General features: G+C 39.5%; 1 protein-coding gene across 1 annotated transcript in view; it reads right to left on the bottom strand.

The window, feature by feature from the left end:
* The window catches only part of SCIN (scinderin), a 47,105-nt gene that overhangs the window by 8,062 nt on the left and 18,151 nt on the right, over positions 1-20,892 (bottom strand). The window contains exons 5-10 of the mRNA XM_085050821.1: positions 7,206-7,298; positions 5,274-5,406; positions 3,440-3,528; positions 3,025-3,240; positions 1,732-1,853; positions 1,458-1,548 (exon numbers count right to left, since the gene is read on the bottom strand). Of these exons, the coding sequence (XP_084906947.1) occupies positions 1,458-1,548; positions 1,732-1,853; positions 3,025-3,240; positions 3,440-3,528; positions 5,274-5,406; positions 7,206-7,298 (744 nt within the window). The remainder of the gene's footprint in view (positions 1-1,457; positions 1,549-1,731; positions 1,854-3,024; positions 3,241-3,439; positions 3,529-5,273; positions 5,407-7,205; positions 7,299-20,892) is intronic.

Genomic DNA, 20,892 nt, shown 5'->3' with positions numbered 1-20,892 from the left:
ATATTCCCGCAAGCCTAACTTTTTAATAGTGAGTTGTGCTGTCATGCCATCTTGTGGCCATAAAAAATAGCACACTTAAAGCTTTCAAATAATACTGATAGAAACGTTAGGCACAGGTAATATATTCTATTTGTTTACATAAAAATGCGCATATACATACATAAGTGCACATATATATACACACACACACACGGATATGTACACCCATATATATTCCTAAACTCACTGCAGGCTCAAAGTACTTTTAAGTATCATGTCTATGGCAGTGAAATGAATCTCATTTAGCTTCAATAAAAAGACTTTTTAAGCACCTTACTATTGCAGTTGTTAATAATAACGTGTTTAAGATTAACATTAGCCTTAGGTATGAGGCAGGACCACATTGTGCTGGACACCGTCCAAATAGAAAACATGTTAGGAATATTTCAAGCAGTAATTACCTAGAAGTGTTCTAATCCTTCCTTAATATAATTTCAATCAGAAATCATAACTGATTAGTGGCTAAAAGTATGGGCTGCCATCTGAATTAACTGTACCTTAGTGGATGGGGGAAACCTTTTGCTTTTGTAATTAAGAAATGAGAATCACAGAATTATCTCCTGCTGCCTAGAAAATCTCTGCTTGCCCCTTGTCATCTTACTGCTCAAGCTTTTCTGTGAAAAGAGACCTCTCACATCTTCACCTACCCACCACTTCTCAGTAGTGATGTAAGGAGAGCACACTGTGCTCTTGAGAGAGAGCATGCTTGTGCCAGTCAAGCCAAGGATTTGCTTATCTACTAACACCTTTTAGTTGCCAGTGTCCTGTGCCTTGCCTTGCACACCCCATTTCTGCACATGAGGATGTGTATCCTGTTTTCATGAAGCTGCAAGCACTATGGGATGGGAAAACCCAAGTTATGTTCCTCACTAAGGTAAGGAAAAGTCAAACCCTGTTGCGCAATTCCAGCAGGCTTTCCTCCTCTGTCTGTCATGTGGTTTTCATATCTCCCAGTTTTGGCCTCCTAAAAGTCAAGTGTCTTGTCTGGGCTAAATATCACAACTTCCTCTATAATCAAAAGGAGACAGGGGAGCTCCCACAGGGCTATTGACTTGTCAGACTCCTGCTTTGGAGTAAGTTGCCCTGGGACAGTCTTATCATTCACTCTCCACTGGCCATGCACAGGGTCTGTAAGTCTTGGCAGGACTGAAAACTAATTTTAAAACAGTGGAAATCAAAGGGAAGAAAAGGCAGTTTTAGGTTCTGGCATATCTGTGTTCTTTTGGACAGCTGCATACAGAAATGATGATTCAAATGGGCAATCTCTGGCAACTTTAACAGGATCCCATGGTGCTTGGCTTGATACAGACCTCAGCAACTGACATTTCCAGTCTTTAATTGCTAGCTCCTCCTTTCAATTCTCACTGAAATTTCCATATATCACATGCTCTGTTGGATTTTATCCAAAAGACACTAACCTGCACAGCCTGATCGTTTAATAACCGATCCAGCTGAACAGTCAGAAATGCAGATGCAGTCAGTTCATCTTTTGTAGCATGGGCTCCTTGCCTAAGGAAGACCATGAGAAAGACAATGGTTAAGTTCAGCTTGAAAATAACCCAGAGCTTATGCTGTATCACAAATTCACAGTGAACAATCTTACATTTATATGTGTTCTACTCAGAAGGACATAAAGTCAACATAAAATAATATCCACACACTGCAGGTCTGTGCAAAGGCAACCAAACATACCACGTATAGATGATCTGCCCTCTAGGGTAAGTGTAGAGGATAATGTAACAGTCACCCCCATAGAACTGTCCATATGTCTCAGGTCCCACAGGAACTCGGCCACTGCTTTCCACACGCCAGATCTGGGGAAACAGGGAAATTGCTGGAGATTGTTGAACTTCATCCCATGACTCTTCACAAAGCATTTTACTATCTTAATCCTTGAGTGTCCTTTCTATTCCCAAGTGTCATTGAACAGAAGCAGGGAGTATTCTTCATGAAGTAGGTAGATACATCCTGTGCCCACTGAATGCATGAATGTTAATCATCAACAAGGGACTGCAATACACTTTTCTTTGTCTTGATGCTTTTTTATCACACAATCACTTAATAATGCTATGCTGAATTTACTTTCTTGAAATCTTGAAGTGACAATATGACATGGCACAACATTATGATCCATCATTAAACTAACATATCATTTTGGAGAGGCACACTGCAGTCAGATAACATGATTGCATAACATGCAGTTAGGTAGATTTCTTCCTATGTCATTCACTATAGCCCAGCTCAGTTAACAACTGGCTGCTCAAGCCTATGGACAATCAGAAGTGTGAGGTCAGAAACCTAGAAAATACACCAATGAGGCTGTAAGTATTCATCCCTTCTTTCTCTTCCAGAATCCCAACATGCAATCTGCATTCAACAGGCCATGTTGATACAATTCCATGGCAGACCTGTGTAGTCCAAAGATAGTCCTGAAGTGGGATATGGACTGATCTAGAAAGACTGTACAGTCCTCTTTTTATCTCCAAATCCAGGCTACCTGAGAGACACACTAGGGAGAAAGAAGGTTCCTCTAGAAACCAGATTGGATACATACATAAAGACATAAAATGGATTTCTCACTCCAAGGGCAAGTCTTCCCATTCCAGATTTCAAGCTGGTACGAGCTTGAAGTTTTTCCTTTAGACTAAGGATCATATTTAAAGTATATATTTACAAGATATTGTGTAGAAGGGGGAATATTTCTGCTGTTTGATTTCTCTTGATGACTGGTACATCTTTCATAAGCACCAAAAGAGTACAATCCTGATAAAGAGACTCCTGAGAATCCTGAGAAAACAGCTGATAAAGAGATTCACACTCTACTTCAACCTATCTTTTCTGATGCTAGAAGTAACACTTCCACTAATGTACCATTAATCTGAACAACAGGATAAAAATTAAAATACAGAGTAGCAGCTTAGCCCATTACAAGTAGCAGACTACGTTAATTAGATAGGACACAATTTATTACACCACAAAAATTACCTCTATTTTCCCTGAACCATCATCTACCATGTTATGCTGGGCAGCCATTTGTGGAGACTCATGTAACTTAGTAGCATCGAATTCAATCTGCTCAATTTTAGCCACTCTCTCTGTGACATACACTTTGCCAAGGCCATCGCTTTGATCTTTATCCTTCCAGTCTTTGAAAAACTGTTTGAAAATTGGCGTTTCACCTCCTTCGGGAAGGACTTGAATCTGAAATGAAGGAAGACACATGAAGCAGAAGGAAAACAACACTGACACAGTTACTCAAACAGAAACTTTTCTAGATAACACGTTAGTGAAATATTGCCCTTATGTTTTATAAGCCCTTAAAAATATTTTTTCTGCTGACTTAAAAACATCTTTAACAGAGCTCATGTTCTCCTGGTATCACCTCATAAACAGATCGCACCTGTGTGTTGGCTGGATAATTCATCTGCTGTATGAATTGTTCAGCATTCTTCATGGCAGCTTTTCTCTCTTGAGGGTTAGCATCTTTGCCTGATTAAAACAGAAGGATAACAGTACATGGGGAAGGGCAATAAACTCGCAGAACCTTCAAAAACCAGAGGTCCTGGAGCCAGGTTCTCTTTGACATTGCTCTTCCCTCAGTCTTGAACAAACGCAAATGCTGAACATAGCAAAAGCAAGAAGATTCACATGAAGTTGAATGGCCAAAACAGTACTTCAGTAGCTTTGAAAACAGTTAATTTAAAGTGGGGAAAAAAAAAGAAAGAGAGAGTGGGAAAAAGGGGTCGTTTTGTTTTGCTTAGTATTTCTATAAACATAAAAACCAGTTAATAATACCTGCTTGGCTCAATGTACCCCAGGTCTTTTCTCTGACTCTTCCTTTGCTGGGCTGCAATATGGTCAATACAGCTGAACTACTTCTGCTTCTCCAAGCAGTGCAAAAGAGTAAAAGAAACTCCTATTTTGTCTGTTTGGGCTTTGCAATTTATCCATTTCCCTACCCACTGCTCCTTGTTCAGCCTTGCTCAGTGTAAGACATCTCTGGAAATCTCTGTGGGATGACACTGTGAATGGGGTCTGTGTCCCAGCTGGCTGTCAGTGACTATATTCCAAAGACCTCTGAGTCTAATCAGATCCTCTGATAAGGTATTCATTGTATTCCATTTTCAATGAGACTATTACCAAAGTAATTCACACTTCTCAGCTTAGTGGAAGATTTCCAGCAGAGATGATAACTGCAGTCTCCTGTGCCAGGGTGAGACTCACAGTCTAATGGGGCTTTCCACACACTATTTTTACCAGCAGTAGCAAAGTAAGGATACTCACAGGAGTACACAATGCACAGTCAAAGAGCCTAGATCATATTTTATTTATTTTATACCTGACCCTGTTGGCTTGGTTCTTCTAGAAGCTGTCATATAGAGTGAAAATCGGGAATCAGGGAGTCAGATAGACCATAGGCCATCTGAGCACAATGCTCCCAAAGTGTTTTCTTTTAAAGGATGTTTCCCTAACTGCAAATAAAGTTTTCAAGCAAAATGTTTACAATGCTTCCTAAACTGACTTGAGATGCTTGACAGGTGCATCAACTAATTATCTGCTATTGCATGTGGTAAAACAAAATACAAATTCCACACAATAATTAATAAGCTGCCTCAGACAAAAAAAAAGAGATACCCAGCACTGGATTTAATGGCAGCACTACAACAATCCAGCTACAAGGTGTCAAGACCTAATTCCACAGCAGTAGTATTCTTCCCCAGGGAAGCATTCAGACAAAGCAACTGCAGACACTACTACATGCACTGATGATACCTGAGAGAAACATTTACAAGAAAAAAAGGGACATCAAAGTATTTGCAAGCTTATGCTTTTAGTTTATGCCCTGGACACGCACCTTTCAATTTCACACCTTTGTGGAGCTACCTACCCAAATGGAATGTTCAATATCCAGATTTTGTCCCAGAAGATAGGGATTTGATGATAAAATACAGAACTCATAGAATTATTTATGTTTGCTTTGTACTTGCCACTTATATAAGCATTCAATCACCCAAGCCTACCAATCACCCAAGATACCTCAAAAATAGCATCCTTAGACAAGACTCAGTCTTGAGGTCCTTACACGAGTGAGTAATCCTTGTTCACAGACTGCACTAGGGAAGAGCTGTGTGCAGGGTACAGTTTCCAGCCAGTATTAAATTCTTGCTAGTGTCCCAAGGGTGTTGTGTCAACTCTGTGTAGCTTCTGCATTTGCAATACAAGTGACCTCTTACCCTTCCACACAAAGATCTTCCTGGCAGCACCATTGTCCAAAATGAAGCACTCCTCAGACAAAAGCATAGCCATAGAGAAGGGGTTTTCCTCTGCTACCACAGACACCTTCATGGATCCACTTGCATCTGACACCTAAGAAAACAATAACTTCAAATTTAGATCAACTCTAGCTTTTATTGACAAATTCATTTCTGCTCCCAAAAGTACTATAAAAATCAGTTGGCATTCCTACAGAACTGGCTATATGAAATTTGTGTACTGCTGGAAAGTAAAGTAGCCTAAGGATTATTACTTTTTGTTACATTTCATTTTACATCCAATAGAGGGAGATGTAGCGTTAATTTTACGGAGTTTGTTGGATCCTTGTCTCACAGCTTCTTAAATTAAACCTACAGTTCAACTGCTCAAAGTTAAAGATCTGTGTTCTCTTCATTCCCTCTCATATGCTCAGCTGAACTGGTATTGTCCCTGCTGTCAAGCAACTCACACTGAAGCCAAAGGTACATATTCATGCTGAACAACAACATTTGAAACCATAAAAAAATAGTTCTACACTGACACCAAGTGAAATGCCCACATTTATAATCTACTGTTCTTTAATTGGAAATTCTAATGTAAGACCTGTTGCAGAATCTGCTTTGTAACCTCAACCACCACTGTTAGTTCATGGAGACCTTTTAAAATTCACTCCCGTGTAGCTGAAAAGACCAGTTATTACTAGTTAAAATAAGTTATTAATATCGTAATGATTTTTCAAGCAGTCTTTATTTCCTTTCATAATTAAATATTAATTTTAAATACACCATTATTTCTTATATTGTATGGAAGTACAGGAAGGAAATTACCACTGCACACAACAAATAAAAATCAACTATTATACTTACTCTGAGGGCTCATTGTAGAACTGTCTCCTGCCTTTGGTGCTCACTGTTGCATTGCAACACATTTAAATCTAGCTAACAGAGCTCTGTTAGCAGGACCCATGTACTTACACTAACTGATTTGATATCCACAGAGATTTCAGAGTTTTCAGGATTCAAAAATTCACTTTCCCTTTTGTAGTTATGTTACTACAATGATCCTGATCATATATGCAGGCCTTCTTCTTTTGTATTCCATTTTTGTTCCCCTAAGCCCCTGCTATGAAGAGAAATATGCACCAGATTTTCGACATGAAAGGAACGATTAATGTGAACTAAATGCAGCACACAGAGAACTACGACTAAAAATGGCCTTGTAACAATGACCACCTCATACAAGCTTCTTGTAAACCCCAGGTACTTCTATGGGTAGTGGAAAAATCACGTAAGAGACAGGAAGAGAAGTGGCTCTGTCCTGTGGTCTGTGTGGTGCAGGAGCTGCAAAGGGAGTGACTCACCCTCCCTCACACTTCACAGCCATGTCGAAGTTATTGTACAGGGCACCTAAAAGGTGACACACGTGGGGATCCAGTAGCACTAAATGCTGTCAGAGTGTTGCCACTTGTTGGCCAAATCCTTCTTGTTAAGTGATGATGGGGAAAGGAATAAAGTTATATATATATATATATATACATAGAAAATATAATATAACTGTCCATCTTTTAAACTCTGTTAGGAATAACTAAGTCATATATGTCTACTAAAACTCTCCCTGTTAATAATTAAGAAGACAGGATGATTTAAGAGCAGTTAATTCGTCTTTGACCTGCACTGAGTGGTTCATAGCCCATGCTTGTTTCCTGACTAAAGAGAATGTATTCCATTGTTTTTTCCTCAAATTACCTGGACTATCTTGATTGACATCCTTTGAGAAATTTCTCCATTGGCTGCAAATCAACTAAAAAACCAGCAGTTCTGTAAATGAACATGTAACTCCATATATGAGGAATAAATGAATGAATGCATGACTACTATTGAGTATAACTAAATATAAATAAATAAATAACTTACCATGTATAGTTTAGCACTTCTCCTGTTTGTGACATCAGCCTGCTCATCATCATCATCACCACACTCAGGAAGCTCTGGCTTGCTCCCTAAAACCTGTATAAGAGAATAACAAAATCAATGCAGTGAGAGAGTAGGTGCTGTAGCAAAAATACCCAAACACTAATTTATCATTGCAGTAATCAAACAATTGGGATCATCCTTATATGTAATCTGGTCTGAAACCAAACTCATGTCTGACTTGTTCACAAACATACGGATAATCTACATGATGTCTTTTCCACAGGCCAACTTGCTGGTCATCTATACACGACAAAAAACACATAGAAAGGTTTATGTGATCCTGTTCCATGTGTGTTAAATGTCTGTTTTCCCTTTTTCTTCACAATAACTTCTGAACCATCATCAAACAGCGAACTTGGGGAACGACATTACTCTTAAAATGTTTAACAATACTAAAATTAAAACTGACAGAATGAAATATATTAGTTGAAATTATAAAGTATTTCACTTAACAATATAAAATATCAGTTTATCAGCTCAATAATCTTAAAAGATACAGATTCTTAACCCCATTTTAAGGAGAAAAATTTAGCTATGGTCTTCAAAATAATTTATGGTGTGAGAAAAACATTTTCTTGCTCTACCACTAGAATATCAATTTTAACACTGTGGTACTTTTGCACTATGGGCAATATTATAACAACTATCACCACAAGAAATTTACAGAGGTTCATAAAGAATATGTTAGGTCAGGTTGTCATTATTAAGTCCTAGTTACCCTTTCTTAATGATCTTTCCTTAATAATTCATGTATGACCAGATCCAAAGGTTACACACAGAATATCCTGGATTTCTATGAAATTATGTCCCAGAGTGAAGGTAGCAATTGATATGTCTGAGAGACTAAATATTAACATAAAGTACAAAGGCAGTGCCACCCTTCCTATTAACTTGAGCATTATCTGTATAACATGCTGTGTATTTGCATACAACATGGAGTCACATCCAAAAGCATTGTAAATATTTGAAAACAGGGAAGGCCAACAAAGCATATAGCTGCAAAGAATTCAGAAATAAAAACAATACAGAATAAGTATTTAATAGAAAGCTGTCATCTGTGGAGTTTTCTGACCTGGTAAAGTCAGTAAAATAGTGAAATAAAACTAAAATAGCCTTAACAAGTGTGATTGTTGCACTTTAAGCTAAAATATTTTATCTGTGACTCACTGCAGACAAGAAAATAATGCCCTGAGTATTTAAGACAGATGGTACCTTTAGCTCTTCAGCAGCTATCAGTCACTACATGGCTGCAGATTTGCTATTGTATAAGCCTATATTGTATATTGTAAATTTTATATTGTATATTGTATATTTTATATTGTATATTGTATATTGCATATTGTATATTGTATATTCACCATGCTGGTGAATGGCTGAAACAGTGGGCATATGTGGTTTATTGGCACCAAATTTCTAAAAATGTTCCCCTTCCTACCTGTCTTTGTAATGCCAGGGTCACAAAATTGCCAAGTAACAGGCATGCATCTGTATCTTAACCGACACTGAACAAGTTTGAGGGTTTTGTAACACTTGACTTTCAGTAATCAATATGAGACTAAAAGTGTCCTGTTAAAAAAACTCTCAAAAATGTGTACTCACTAGTTCTCTGCTTAATTAGGCATTTACAGTAAAAGGAAAACAAACAAACAAACAAACAAAAACCCAATAAAAATTTTGATTTCTGACACAGCCAAAGTCAGTGTTGTCCCTTGCTGTGTATATAGAATGCTTGGGGCACCACAATTATTTTGCAGCACCTTTGTAAGTCATGTAAGGTGACATAAAATGCCCTTTTTTTTAACTATGCAAGTGTCATTCTGAATATTTCTAAACCAATAGTGCCTGTTGGTGTTTCTGAAAGCATTTTGACAGAAGCAGCCTCTATTCACAGCAATGTCCAGATGCTGCACTCTGGTGGCAATTAATGTAAGCAGCCTTTATAATTTGAAAACTGGGCATTAAATTTGGGCCCAGCACAGGTTAGATTGCTGGCCTGACCTGTTGCTGTCTGAAAACCAAATGCAGAAACGTTTTTCTGATCTAGACAGAGATTTATCGTCAGACACACAAAATCTGGTCTTAGGAAATCTTAGTTCATTGGTCCTAACACAGGGAGAGAGGTCAGAACTCCCTTTGTGCCCATGCTCACAGGTGTGAGATGAACTCCCCTGGAAAGAGTAGAGACATTCTGGACATTCTGGTTCCAGGGAAACCCATCCACAGCTCATTAAACAGCAGCTTGCACAGTAGCTTCTCTGGCCAGCTTCTCCAGCCCTGCACTTCAGCACAGGCAAGCAGAATATACAAATTACTAATTTCTGTAATTCTTTTTCTCAAAAGTGCCCAAAGACAAATGGAGAAGGGCCTTGAGAGTGTCCCCTTCTCCTGCATTTTAAGTCACAATTTCTTGTTGCTCCTGGCATTGTGGTGACGATTGTTAAGGACACAATGTGCTTCTCCTCCCACCAGGTAAGAAAACCCATGACTTGTAAGGAAGGCTGCGCAGCCAACACAGTTGTCAGAAAATGCCTTGAGCTGAATCACTTGTGGTACCTGCAAGTGTTGATATCAAAACCAGAAGATGATTCAAGGTTAAACGACCTAAGGCCTGTAAAGGCACCAATTGTGAAGACATATATACACACACATACTCAACAGATGAAGTGATATTGTATGAAATATATATAGTCAGTACACAACTGTACTGTATGCAGTTTCCAACATGCATTGACAGTTTGTCTTAAAGACTGGAGGATGAGACTGATCATGGAAGGAAAAATTCCACACTTAAAACACAAAGCATGAAAAAATTCTGAAAAAATGTTCTTTCACAAAGAAATGCCCTCCAGTAAAGTTGCCTTTTCTCCTTCTAAGGCAGACTCCCATGGTATGGCTGAGTCTACATGCAAATGTCTGCATGTTATGACAATTAAGAGTTTTATCAGTAAGATTACAACAGTATTTAAACAACAGCTAACTGCTATGTTGGAACTGGGTTATATCATCACATAAGCACATGCTGGCTGAGCTGCAGCTCTCCAGGGCACCTCCCTTTGTACAGATAACACTCATGTGATGGATCAAAAAGAAAACAAATCATGCCAGCTGAGACTGCAGTCAAAGGCTCCCAAAGCTCTGCAGCAAGGTACCCCAAAAAAATGACTTACACCAACAGACCATTTGAATGAGATTAGGTCTTCTGATACTTGTCTACATACACTCTTAGTTTCACACAAATCCTGTGGTAGCTAAATCCACAGGTCTTTGCTTATATAATTCTCTCTGTACAGTCAGGCTGCTCCACTAGGTCTGGACACCTTATGGCCCAGTGTACTGACAGCCCTAGGCTGGCTCTCCTGTGTGCTTGAAGGTTTGAGACCCTCACTTAAAAACATGCCAAAAACTCAGACCCATAAATCCACGCTACACAGCTGGAAATAGCAATGCTCTCTTGGGGACACAAGACAACCTAGCCACAATTTTCCCCAGACATACAAACATATTGTCCAAGAGCAGACTTTAAACCCTACATCTCATGAATACACAGGTGCACACACAGGCCTTGAAACCACTTTTAAAATCATCATCATCATCATTATTATTATTATGTTTATCATATTATCATTATTCACTATAACAATAATCAGAAGAGTAATCAGTAACAATAATCAGAAGAGTAATTAGGGACCCTGAAAGCATATCCATGCCCCATCTTCTTCATTCTTTGGGCTTAGTGTTGTTTTAGCAAAAGAATTCATTAACTCCATACCATTAGATCTTGTCTGAGGCCATATAACAGGAAGTCCATCTGCATTAATCTTAAAATTTTGGGGGGTTTAAGTTCTGTTAGACTTTTGTGTTGACACTCTTAGGTTACTGCAAGAATACAATTATGCAAACCAACAAAACATCAGTTCCTCTATAATTGCCCAAGATCACTCTTCTGGTAAATGCAATGTAGCTTATCCTGCCTGCAAAACCTGTTTAATATTTGCATGTGCACAAGCTCTTCTCCGTAAATATCTGCACCACCTCAGATAAGTGCAAAATACTGAGCCAATGCTTTTAGTCACAAGTGAAACTCCACCCTTAAAAAAGAATAGAAAAAAATCACAGACAAAAAGTTTTTAATCTAAAGGAATGTGATAAGGTAAATAATTTAAAATAAAGTAATCAAAAGAAATTTGGTAAATACTGTCTTCATAACTGGAGAAGCGAGCTCTGCATAATAAAATTGTTGATATTGATTTAATGGGAGCAAGAAGGAATTCAGTGAGGCTGAAAATCCAGCTAGAAAAACAATACCTGAAGAACATGTCAGGTGAAGGTTAATTAAGAGAGAAAACCAGCTTTATACAGTTTAACTTGTGTACACTAGCACTGTGTTTGATTTTCTTCTTCATATACACACTTTGGGTTAGGTTTCTGGGTCCGAAACTGAACTGTTTGTTGTGGCTGTGATCCCAAATGTCAGATCTCAAGACCACTCAAACTCCCATCTTTATATGCTAAGAGCAATAAAAAGAAAAGCAAGAAATTTACATAGCTTAAAGCTGTCTAAATGACCTGATATTTTATTACTTAATACTTTTGGAAAACAGTCAGGGTAGTAGCTCATAATTTACTTTCTTGCATGCTTTGACATAAGCAAATATATCCTGCTGCACAAATTCAACGTACACATGTAGGTTGTGACAGAGAACAAAGCCACTGTGCAGGACAACAGGTCTGAACAACAGACACAGCATGAACTCACTGGTAGATAAAAGCTTAGATTTTTATTAACCTTCAAACCAGAGAAGAATATTACAATGAACATCTCTCTGAAGTAAATATTCTTTCATATATGCACTTGAGCAGCCAGCAAAAGGAAAAAAACCCGTCAGAGAGAGGAAGGGACAAACATGATGCAGGCTAGTAACCACCTGGCTGCCCCTGGGTATCAGCACAGAGGATCATCAGGCAAAGGTGGCCTTAGGGCTTAGCTGCTAAAATAACTGGCCACAGTTTAATTTCTAATTGTTTTGGGTTACTAGCTCCTCTGCCAGATCATGAACACTGCTGAGGATATTCTGGGCCAGACAAAAGTGGCTTGTCACGTTGGTCGGATTATGAATAACCAAATAGGCTCATTTTACTGGTTATTGTAACCTGGAATTCTTCCCATCAATTTGAACAAACATTCATTGTCTTACAAAAAATTACATTCCCAATGGGAAAATCTTATCCTTTCACTGAACTGCTCCCAAGGTTTCTGCCTGAAATTGCCTCTCACTAGCAATTCTAGCAACAACAGATCTCATTACGTGCTCACCTTGAGCAGACAACCTCCCACCCTCTAAACAGAGATTGAAAATAAGATGGAAACAGCCATAATGCACCGAGAAGCAGACAAAAGGATGGTTTATGTTAACAAATAGTTCTGGCATGCTGTTAATTTCTGGGTGTTTACCACGTAATTTATCAAAAGGACTTTCTGGCATTAAGGTCTAAATCTCATCTGTATGAATTCAGATTGCTATAGAACAGCAAAATACATCAGCAGCTCATGGCAATTTTGATGCTTAGATTACGGCCTACATTTTTAGCCAGTTTCTGTTGTCTCAGGAATTTTAAATGCAAATCATAATTTTATTCAAAGCTCTATGCTTAACTGACTAAAAATAGGGCATTAGGCTTTGGCAGCTTTTCACAAAATATCTGCAACTTTGCATATCTGTCTGGTACAATTTGAATATAAAGCCTTTACTCACATGACAACAATATTCTAACATTAATTGTCTCTTCTATTAAACTGGCCATGGATGTTCACAAAAAAGGTATCTAGTTCAGTCTTGAGAGTACAAAATCGATTTTCTTGATAGTTTGGCTCTCAGGTAAAACAGGCTACCTTCTGTCCTGCTGGGACTGCACAGCTGGCAGTATCTAAACTAGTTATTTACTCTGAGACTGGGTGTGCATGAAAAGAGGAAATCCCCAGCCTACATTATCTTCAAATATCTGGCTTTTGGGATGCCTCCAAGATGGACAGTGATCCCATGCTAACGAAACCTGGAGGGTGAATGGCAGTAACTGCAAATGCAGCAGTCTTTTTGTTGCTGCATTACTGCTGCTGAATGAACATGGGAGAATTGTTCAGCATCTGCCCATCTGCACCACAATTAAAAATGAACTAAGCAATCATTGCAATAATTTTCATATTTTATTTTTTGGCATTTATATTAATTCTTTCTACCTAAAATTTTAATCTTACTCCTTTGTTAACATTGTCCTCTGATACCAGCAGCAGTATTAAAGACGGGACCCAAATCCTGCAGAAACTTGCACATATAGTTTAGATGCCCATTTTTTCTGCTGTATTGGAACATAAATTTAGGCACACACGGAAGTATTTGCAGCTTTGCAGATCTCTGTTTGAAGGCCTTGTGGATAAAATACCTTATGTGCTACATGACAGTGCATGCTTATGTGTTGGATAACAATGAAATAAATCAGTAACTAATGCCAACAGGGAGCCTCAGACATAAAGAATATTTATCTGATAAAATCCACGTTACTTTCAGCTTTTCATTCTTTAAGTACCTCCAGTTCTGCAGCTGGGCATTTGCAGTGTCACCACGCAGGCTGGTCCCAAGGCTGTGGCAGGCTGTACCAATATGCAAATAAAAAGAGGAGTATAGCAAACACTCCATGAAGCTTGAACTGCCATGATTGGCAGCCAGAGACCCTGCTAGAAAATCAGTGTTCCCATGGGATGCACAGCAGCTGGAAGAGCAGCAGGCAGCCATGACACACAGCAGCATCAGGGTGAGCAGAGTAGCTGCAGCAAGGTGTTTCAGCACTTATTCCATGAGATGGGAAGGTGGAAAAAGCTACTCAAGGCATTGGAATATTTTTGCAGTGCAACAGTGACTGTATTGACAAGCTCAGCATTTCCAGTCCCATACAGCAAATAGACCTGGTATGCCAGGGGATTCTCTCTTATATGACACCAAACTCTTCAGTCCAAGATAGAGCACAGATTAAGATCCTAATGTTTAAGAAAGCAATTCAGAGAGTATTTGATAGATTTTTCTCTAATGCTTCCTGCTGATGTTTCAAATATATTAAATATTTATTAGGACAGAGAGAGCAAGAATGTGCCTTTCACCAGGTTGTCTAGGAGATATATCCTGCTTAGCTCGTTGAAAATAATTTCCTCTTGCTAGTTTAGGTGCCCTTCACTAACTGATTTATGTCTTTAAGTTCCTACCCATCCTCAAATTTTGTGTAAAGGAGCCAGACTGTTCAGCTATGATTTATAGTTCTTAAGAGTTAGAAGCTGCAGCACTCATTACTGCAGTATTTAAATCCATCTTAACTTACCTACCTTTTATTTTTACAGGTAAAGCTAGGTAGTATCAAAGTCATAGGCAGCTATGTAAGAAGAAGACCTGGCCCTTACACCCTGCTCTGCAGTAAACACAGTAGTTATATTTACAGATTCCTTCAGCATTACACACTCAGTAGTGGTGGAAATACTGAACTGATCCCACAACACATGGGATGCTTTCTTCCATACAGGTGTGCTTCACTCTTGCCCAAATGTGAGAGGACTCTTATTCCAGTTTTACATGGCATGGACAGGGAACAGCAATCTGTGCACATGCAAAGTTATTTAAAAAAAACAAACAAAACAACCTACAAAGTTTTCCTCCCTGAGCCCTTCCTGCACTACACAACTCCCACTTAAGAAAATTCAAAGGCAACCTTGCACACAGATACCAGCTGCTCTGCAAGACGCTGGAAGGAGACAGAACTGCAGAGAAAAAAAAAAAAAAAAAGGGAAAAAATCCCGTCAAGGTGCATTTCTGTTAGGGAGATGCAGGATTCCAGGAAGAACCTCTCCCTGAGCTTTTTATACAGCAAATAAAATCCACCCTTTCAGGTCTTTTCCATGAAATTCCCCTGTTACAAGAAAGCACCTTGAAATGAGAGCTAACAACCCCACATGGAGATAAGTGCTAACAACTCTTGTCTTTGGCTTTCTCTTAATTATGCTCATTTAATAACTGAAAATTATAGTACTTTTTCATCAACAGATGTCTTGATAGTCTGGCACAGAAAGGAATAAAGCCATTACAAACTCTATTAATATTCTAACATGTAATTATAAGATTGTAATTGACTTACATGGTAGCCCTGCAAGTGCTACAAGCTGGTAAAGAAGGAAACATAACAAAGATGAGTGCTTTTCTCACTCACAAGAATGCAAACGAGACACATTATAATTTGATCGCAAGCACTTCCAGAAAATCATTAGGATCTTAGAAATTCACTAGAATACCTAGTATAGAGGCAACTTTCCTAGCATAAGAAATTAGGTTTTCAAACATCTGCTAGTAGAGCTGTTCATAAAGAATTTAACTCATCCTGTGCAGTATGACACACCTGAACATTTTATTTTCTGAAATTAATTTTCTAATGCAGGCACTGAAATTCATATTTAGAGACTTAATTAGAAGCCTGGCTTTTAGATGTGTTTGCCACTGGCAGCTCCTATTCAGTTCCCTGTCATTTAAGTACCTAGCTTCAGGCTGCTAAGACTGAAAACAGCAGCTTGAAGAATATTATGGGTAACTCCTAATGTTTAGGAAGATTCCTCCTTACCAGCTTCTGCCATTCTCTGGCAAAACCCCTCTTGATTTTCTGCCTGGGTCTGGGGAAAACACTGGGCCAAATGCTCAGCTGGTGCAAAGCAGCTAAGCTGTACTGGAATCCAGGCCATGCATGTTTTGTCTGAGTATGGGTTGTGTAATTTAGTAATTTAAATGCAAATTTGCATCACGAAAAGGGACTTTCCTTAATGAAGGAGATAGGCTCAGTCACTGTAAAGAGAACAGGACTCCTGATTTTGACAGCTTGAAGCTGGCACCCTGAAGGGCAAGGGGTTTGTGCTTTGTATCCACATTCTCAGTTCATCACAAAGTTTAATTAAGCAGTGCAATGTTTCGTAAACTGCCACTCCTCAGACTGAACAGGTGTTGCTGTAAAAGGTGCACAGTCATGTGTAGGATTTTCCCCCCGTGTAGGATTTTAAGTTGTATCCAACAAACTCTTACTGCTCAAAATGACAGGACCCAAATTCTTGCTGGCACCTGCATATATCCAAAATCATTCCAGTGAACAAGCATATTCATCTTCCTGAGGGGTAAATTTGACCCATAGTTTCAAAGCAGCCTGAGAAAGCTGTCCATTTAAGTAGCCAATGCAGCTACTAATAGAAACTACAGCAGTAGTTCTGCTATTTTCTGTGCATTAGCTTTCTTAAGTCTTGGCACTCTCATGAAAATGTAGTTACTTTCTCTGTGTGCCTGTTACTGAGTCTTTGCACTGGGGACTGGTACAACTTCCACTGTCCCCACCCCCCATCAATGCCTTTATTTTCCTTTCAATAGTGCCTCTACCCTGGGACTGAAACTCATTTCTAATATTTATTTCACAGAATTCCCTGGAATCATGTCTATTTTTTCCAGCTGTCTCAATTTAGATAATAAAATGCATTACTTTGGTTCACATATGTCCACATATGTCCACATATGCATTTTTTTGGTAGCGAACAGGTCAGGCTGGACCCTGTTACATGCAATTCATAGCTTATGAACACATAGCATTTGAATAAAACTGTGTACAAGCTACACAATTAAACAATTGTCTAACCCCTAACAAATACCTGGAGTTTGTAGTCCACAAAAAACTTACAATAAAATATTATTCTGAGAAGTTACCCCTCTTCCTCCTCTTGCATCACCCTAGCTCCCACTGTTCCTCCACTCCTCTGCATACAAAACAAACAAACCTCCCCTTAGCATGACTTGAGCTCATAATACAACCAAAAGCAAGGGAACAAGAAGAAATGCAAGTGTGGAGAGCAGCAAGAGCAGCTTTTGTGGAGCTGTGATGACAGATCCTGCTCTTGCTGGCTCTGGGAAAGGAGCAGGTACCAAACCGCTGTCTTCACTAGTGGGACACGTGCTGCTCTTCCAGCCTTATGTAATGATCCATGTGACAAGGCCAGAGACTGCAGGAACCTGCCCAGCTCCTTCAGAGAAACATGTCCTTGCACTCTCACACCCACTTACAAGTCTTGGCAAGCCTCACTTTTTCCCAGCTACCTCACTTTGCTCCATGCTGACCTTGGAAATTATTTTTGGTTTGTAAAAAGTTACTTTTAAGGGCTTGAATTTAATAAGAAAGGAAGGAGTGATCCTGCTTTTCCATCCATATGGGCTATGGATTTGTTCATTTATTTAAGGATTTCTGGAGCTTTATGTTTTCAATGTCTTTGCATTATTTGGGTCTCTAGAGAAACACCCTCTGTAACTTGCATTTGCGATGGCATCTCTTTATTGTCTGTGCACTTGGGATTTTATCCACAGGGCTGAGTTAGCACTTCGTAGTGCTGTCAGTCCCTTTCCAGCTGCAGAGGGAGAAAGGTGCCAATGGCTGTAATATGATCAGACCATTCGCGCGTAGTATTTATTCACACCACAGGCAAAAACAATCGTCAGTGAATAGGGTGGCATTCAGGAATTCTCGTGATTAAGCATTGCTTAGGGGCTTTAAAGAAAAAGCAGGGACGAAAAAGGCTGCTTTATCAGAAAGGAGGAAGAGGTTGCCCCTGTTGCTTAATATTTACACTGGCTGAATCTTTACACAAGTATTTTATGAGAAGTTTGGACCCACCTGTTGTAAGGGCACTAGAATGCTAACAAAACCAGACACACAACAACTGCAAATGCTGAGTAAATAAAAATCGTGGAGCTTTCTGTTTAAAGGCAGAGGAGTGATTTCAAAGATACACACTAAAATGATGATTCATTTTCTTGTGGTTTTAGATCTCAGCTGTCACATTTCTCAGGTTTCGTTGTTTTCAACCATGAACATGAAAAACCTTCACAAAATACAACAAAAGCCTCAGCAGTAAAACTACAGCAATCATATGATACCAAGAGCTGCAGTCTTAAGGGAGTAATTTGTAGGGGAACAGTAAAGCAGTTCTATGAATCTGACAGGCTCAGAGAAAACAGAACCATCTTGAAAAGTGTTAGCTGAACAGGACATGATTAAGTAGAAGGCACAGACACAGACTCAACACTTACTGAGTTTTGGTAAAACTCAGTCTGTCTTACTTTTTCATTAGTTCTTATACCCTACAGACTGACAGAGCTCCCTGACATACTTAAAATGCATCACAGAGAGATGAGTGTATGTAGACAAAAAGTACTATCAATGTAAAAATATTTTAGGGCAACTAATATTTCAAATTACAGAAGTAGAGGAAAACAAATAGGCTTTCTCCTCCCCTTTACTTCATCTCTAGAGTTACAGTACCAGATCACAGGTATACTGAATGGAAAATTGGATGCTTTGCATCTTTCCCTTGGGTGACTCAGAACTAATTTCTATGCTTCCTGCATTACTTGCATGCACCTTCAGCTTGCTGGCTGACTAGAAAACTTCACAAATACAGTAATTTCTGATTCGTTGTTTCTCTATTTTGCCACTGCTCTGATAATGGAAGCATAGGTTAGATATCCATTAGTCAAACAGTGGGCAGTAACTTCACTGGAGAAAGGAAGCAGGGTGCAATGAGTCATTGACTCATGCCATTCACCACTTCCCACAGTGTTACATAATGAGATCATGGGTAACTCTTTCTAAAATTTAGCTTCCCTAGTTTTGTCCTCTCTTCAGAATTAGAGCAGAGATTCCAATTATATTTAGAAAATTACTCATGCTGAGAGTGGCTACCTGTTATTTTGGCTGCTCTCTCAGGCCTCAGTGATCTCTTGCGTATCCAAAAGTGGGGCTCTGAGATCTCTGCTTACCACTGCAAGCAGCCAGAAAGATGAGCATCAGTGTCAGCACAGTGGGCCCAAGGGGAAAGACAGGGCTGACCCTAGAAGATTTTAGTCCTAGGTTATCTTTGAAATTTTATATTTAGTCTTCCTTTAAGAAAAAAAAAAAAAAAAAAAGTGCAGGTAGCTATAATCCTAACATGGTCACTTGAGCTACCAAACTGATTTAAGCATTGTTAAGAGCTGGTTTTGGGTTGGTCCCATGCAGGTGAAAAAATTCCTGTAACACAATTTGAACATTCAGGGCTAAGATTGAGCAGAATGGGTAACCACTCAGAGCAGAGTTGGCATTTGGTGAATTTTATTATATTCTGGTGTGACTGGTGATCAGTCACAGCCACAGCAGCAATTTGTCCAGGGTGGTCTGTTTATTTTTTAATTTTCCAAGGTAGCAACCCCTATATAGCACTGCTTATTTAAACCTGCCAGTCAGTACTTCACCTAAAATGCAAACATGGAAGTGCAGCCAGGTAGTTTAAATATCTTCTATGTGCTTGCACAGAAAGCTTCTGCCTCATCGTCACAGCCAGAGTTCTAGTGATTCCTGAAGCGTCTTATAAGAACTTCTGTGCACCCATTGCAGGTTTAAGCTTTTCAGACACACTGTGTTTCCTGAGTGCAAGCACAGGATGGTCACTGTGTGTTCCAAGTGGCCTGTGGTTGGTACAGTAGATAAAAACAGGGCTTGCTGCTGTCAAAACTACTCACATACCCAGCTTCTAGTAATTCCCCCTTCCCAGGGCAAGCAAGCTGTATCTTGCTGGTCTGCCACAGCAATTCATCCAGTCCTACAGCAGCTCCAGACAGTTATTACCCATGGGCAAATTCAAGCAGTGCAACCTGTTCCCAGTTCATGCTAAAAATGGTAGTTGGGAGCAGGTAACTGCCCTTGTCAGACAAATTCACCTAACCCACAGCACCACAGCTCCCAGCAGGAAAGTGGGCTGGCCAGGAAACACCACATCATCACAGCACTGCTGCCTCTGCTAATCCTATAGCAGGACAGAAGTGTGGCAGGGTTAGTTCAGCCAGCCTGTGTCTTGCCTCCACGGTGGGGAGTAGGCACAGAAGTCTTGCTTTTCTGGTTGGGAGTCACAACTCTGCTGATGGAGCAGGAATAAGATCACTATTGGCTCTTTCTGCTAGTACTCATGGTGGGTATGTCAGCTGCTGCCTGGTGCTTCTACTGACACTGCACGAGCAAGTTTGGCCACTGATATAGATGCAGATTTCTAGCTCACAGGAAGGGGAATCATTCCTGACGTTTGTCAGAGGAGATAATTTTAGGAAATCTCATTCTGATTTCAGTGGCATACTGGATGACAAAAGAAATATTTAAAGTATCCAATTCTTTTCTCTAGAAAATAAATCAACCTTTTTCTAAAAAAGCTGGAGATGCCAAAAATCCACCCTTCCTGATGTGGAGGGAAGAAACAAACACAATGTTAGCTCGACAGCAGTTAGCCCAAGGGAGTGTAACAGCAAGTTAAGAGACAATTTTGTGGGAGCAAGGAAAAGTCCAAGCAAAGAGCACTAGGAACTGGATACAGTGTGAGCAGGAATAAGGATTAATAGGTTTTATACATTTGTGAGTTTAACTACCCTCCTGGCTTGATAGCAGCACATTTCAGAGCTTGGATAGGCACAGCCACAGCTGAGCTGCAGACTCTTGTTATGAAAGCAGCACTTCCAAAAGCAAGGCTACCTAGCACAATGCAGGCTGGAAG

The sequence above is a fragment of the Lichenostomus cassidix genome, chromosome 2, assembly GCF_008360975.1.
Source record: "Lichenostomus cassidix isolate B80296 chromosome 2, HeHo_3.0, whole genome shotgun sequence".
NCBI classification, from domain to species: Eukaryota; Metazoa; Chordata; class Aves; order Passeriformes; family Meliphagidae; genus Lichenostomus; species Lichenostomus cassidix.
The sequence above is the reverse complement of the archived record's forward strand: the minus strand, read 5'-3'. Positions and strand labels throughout refer to the sequence as shown.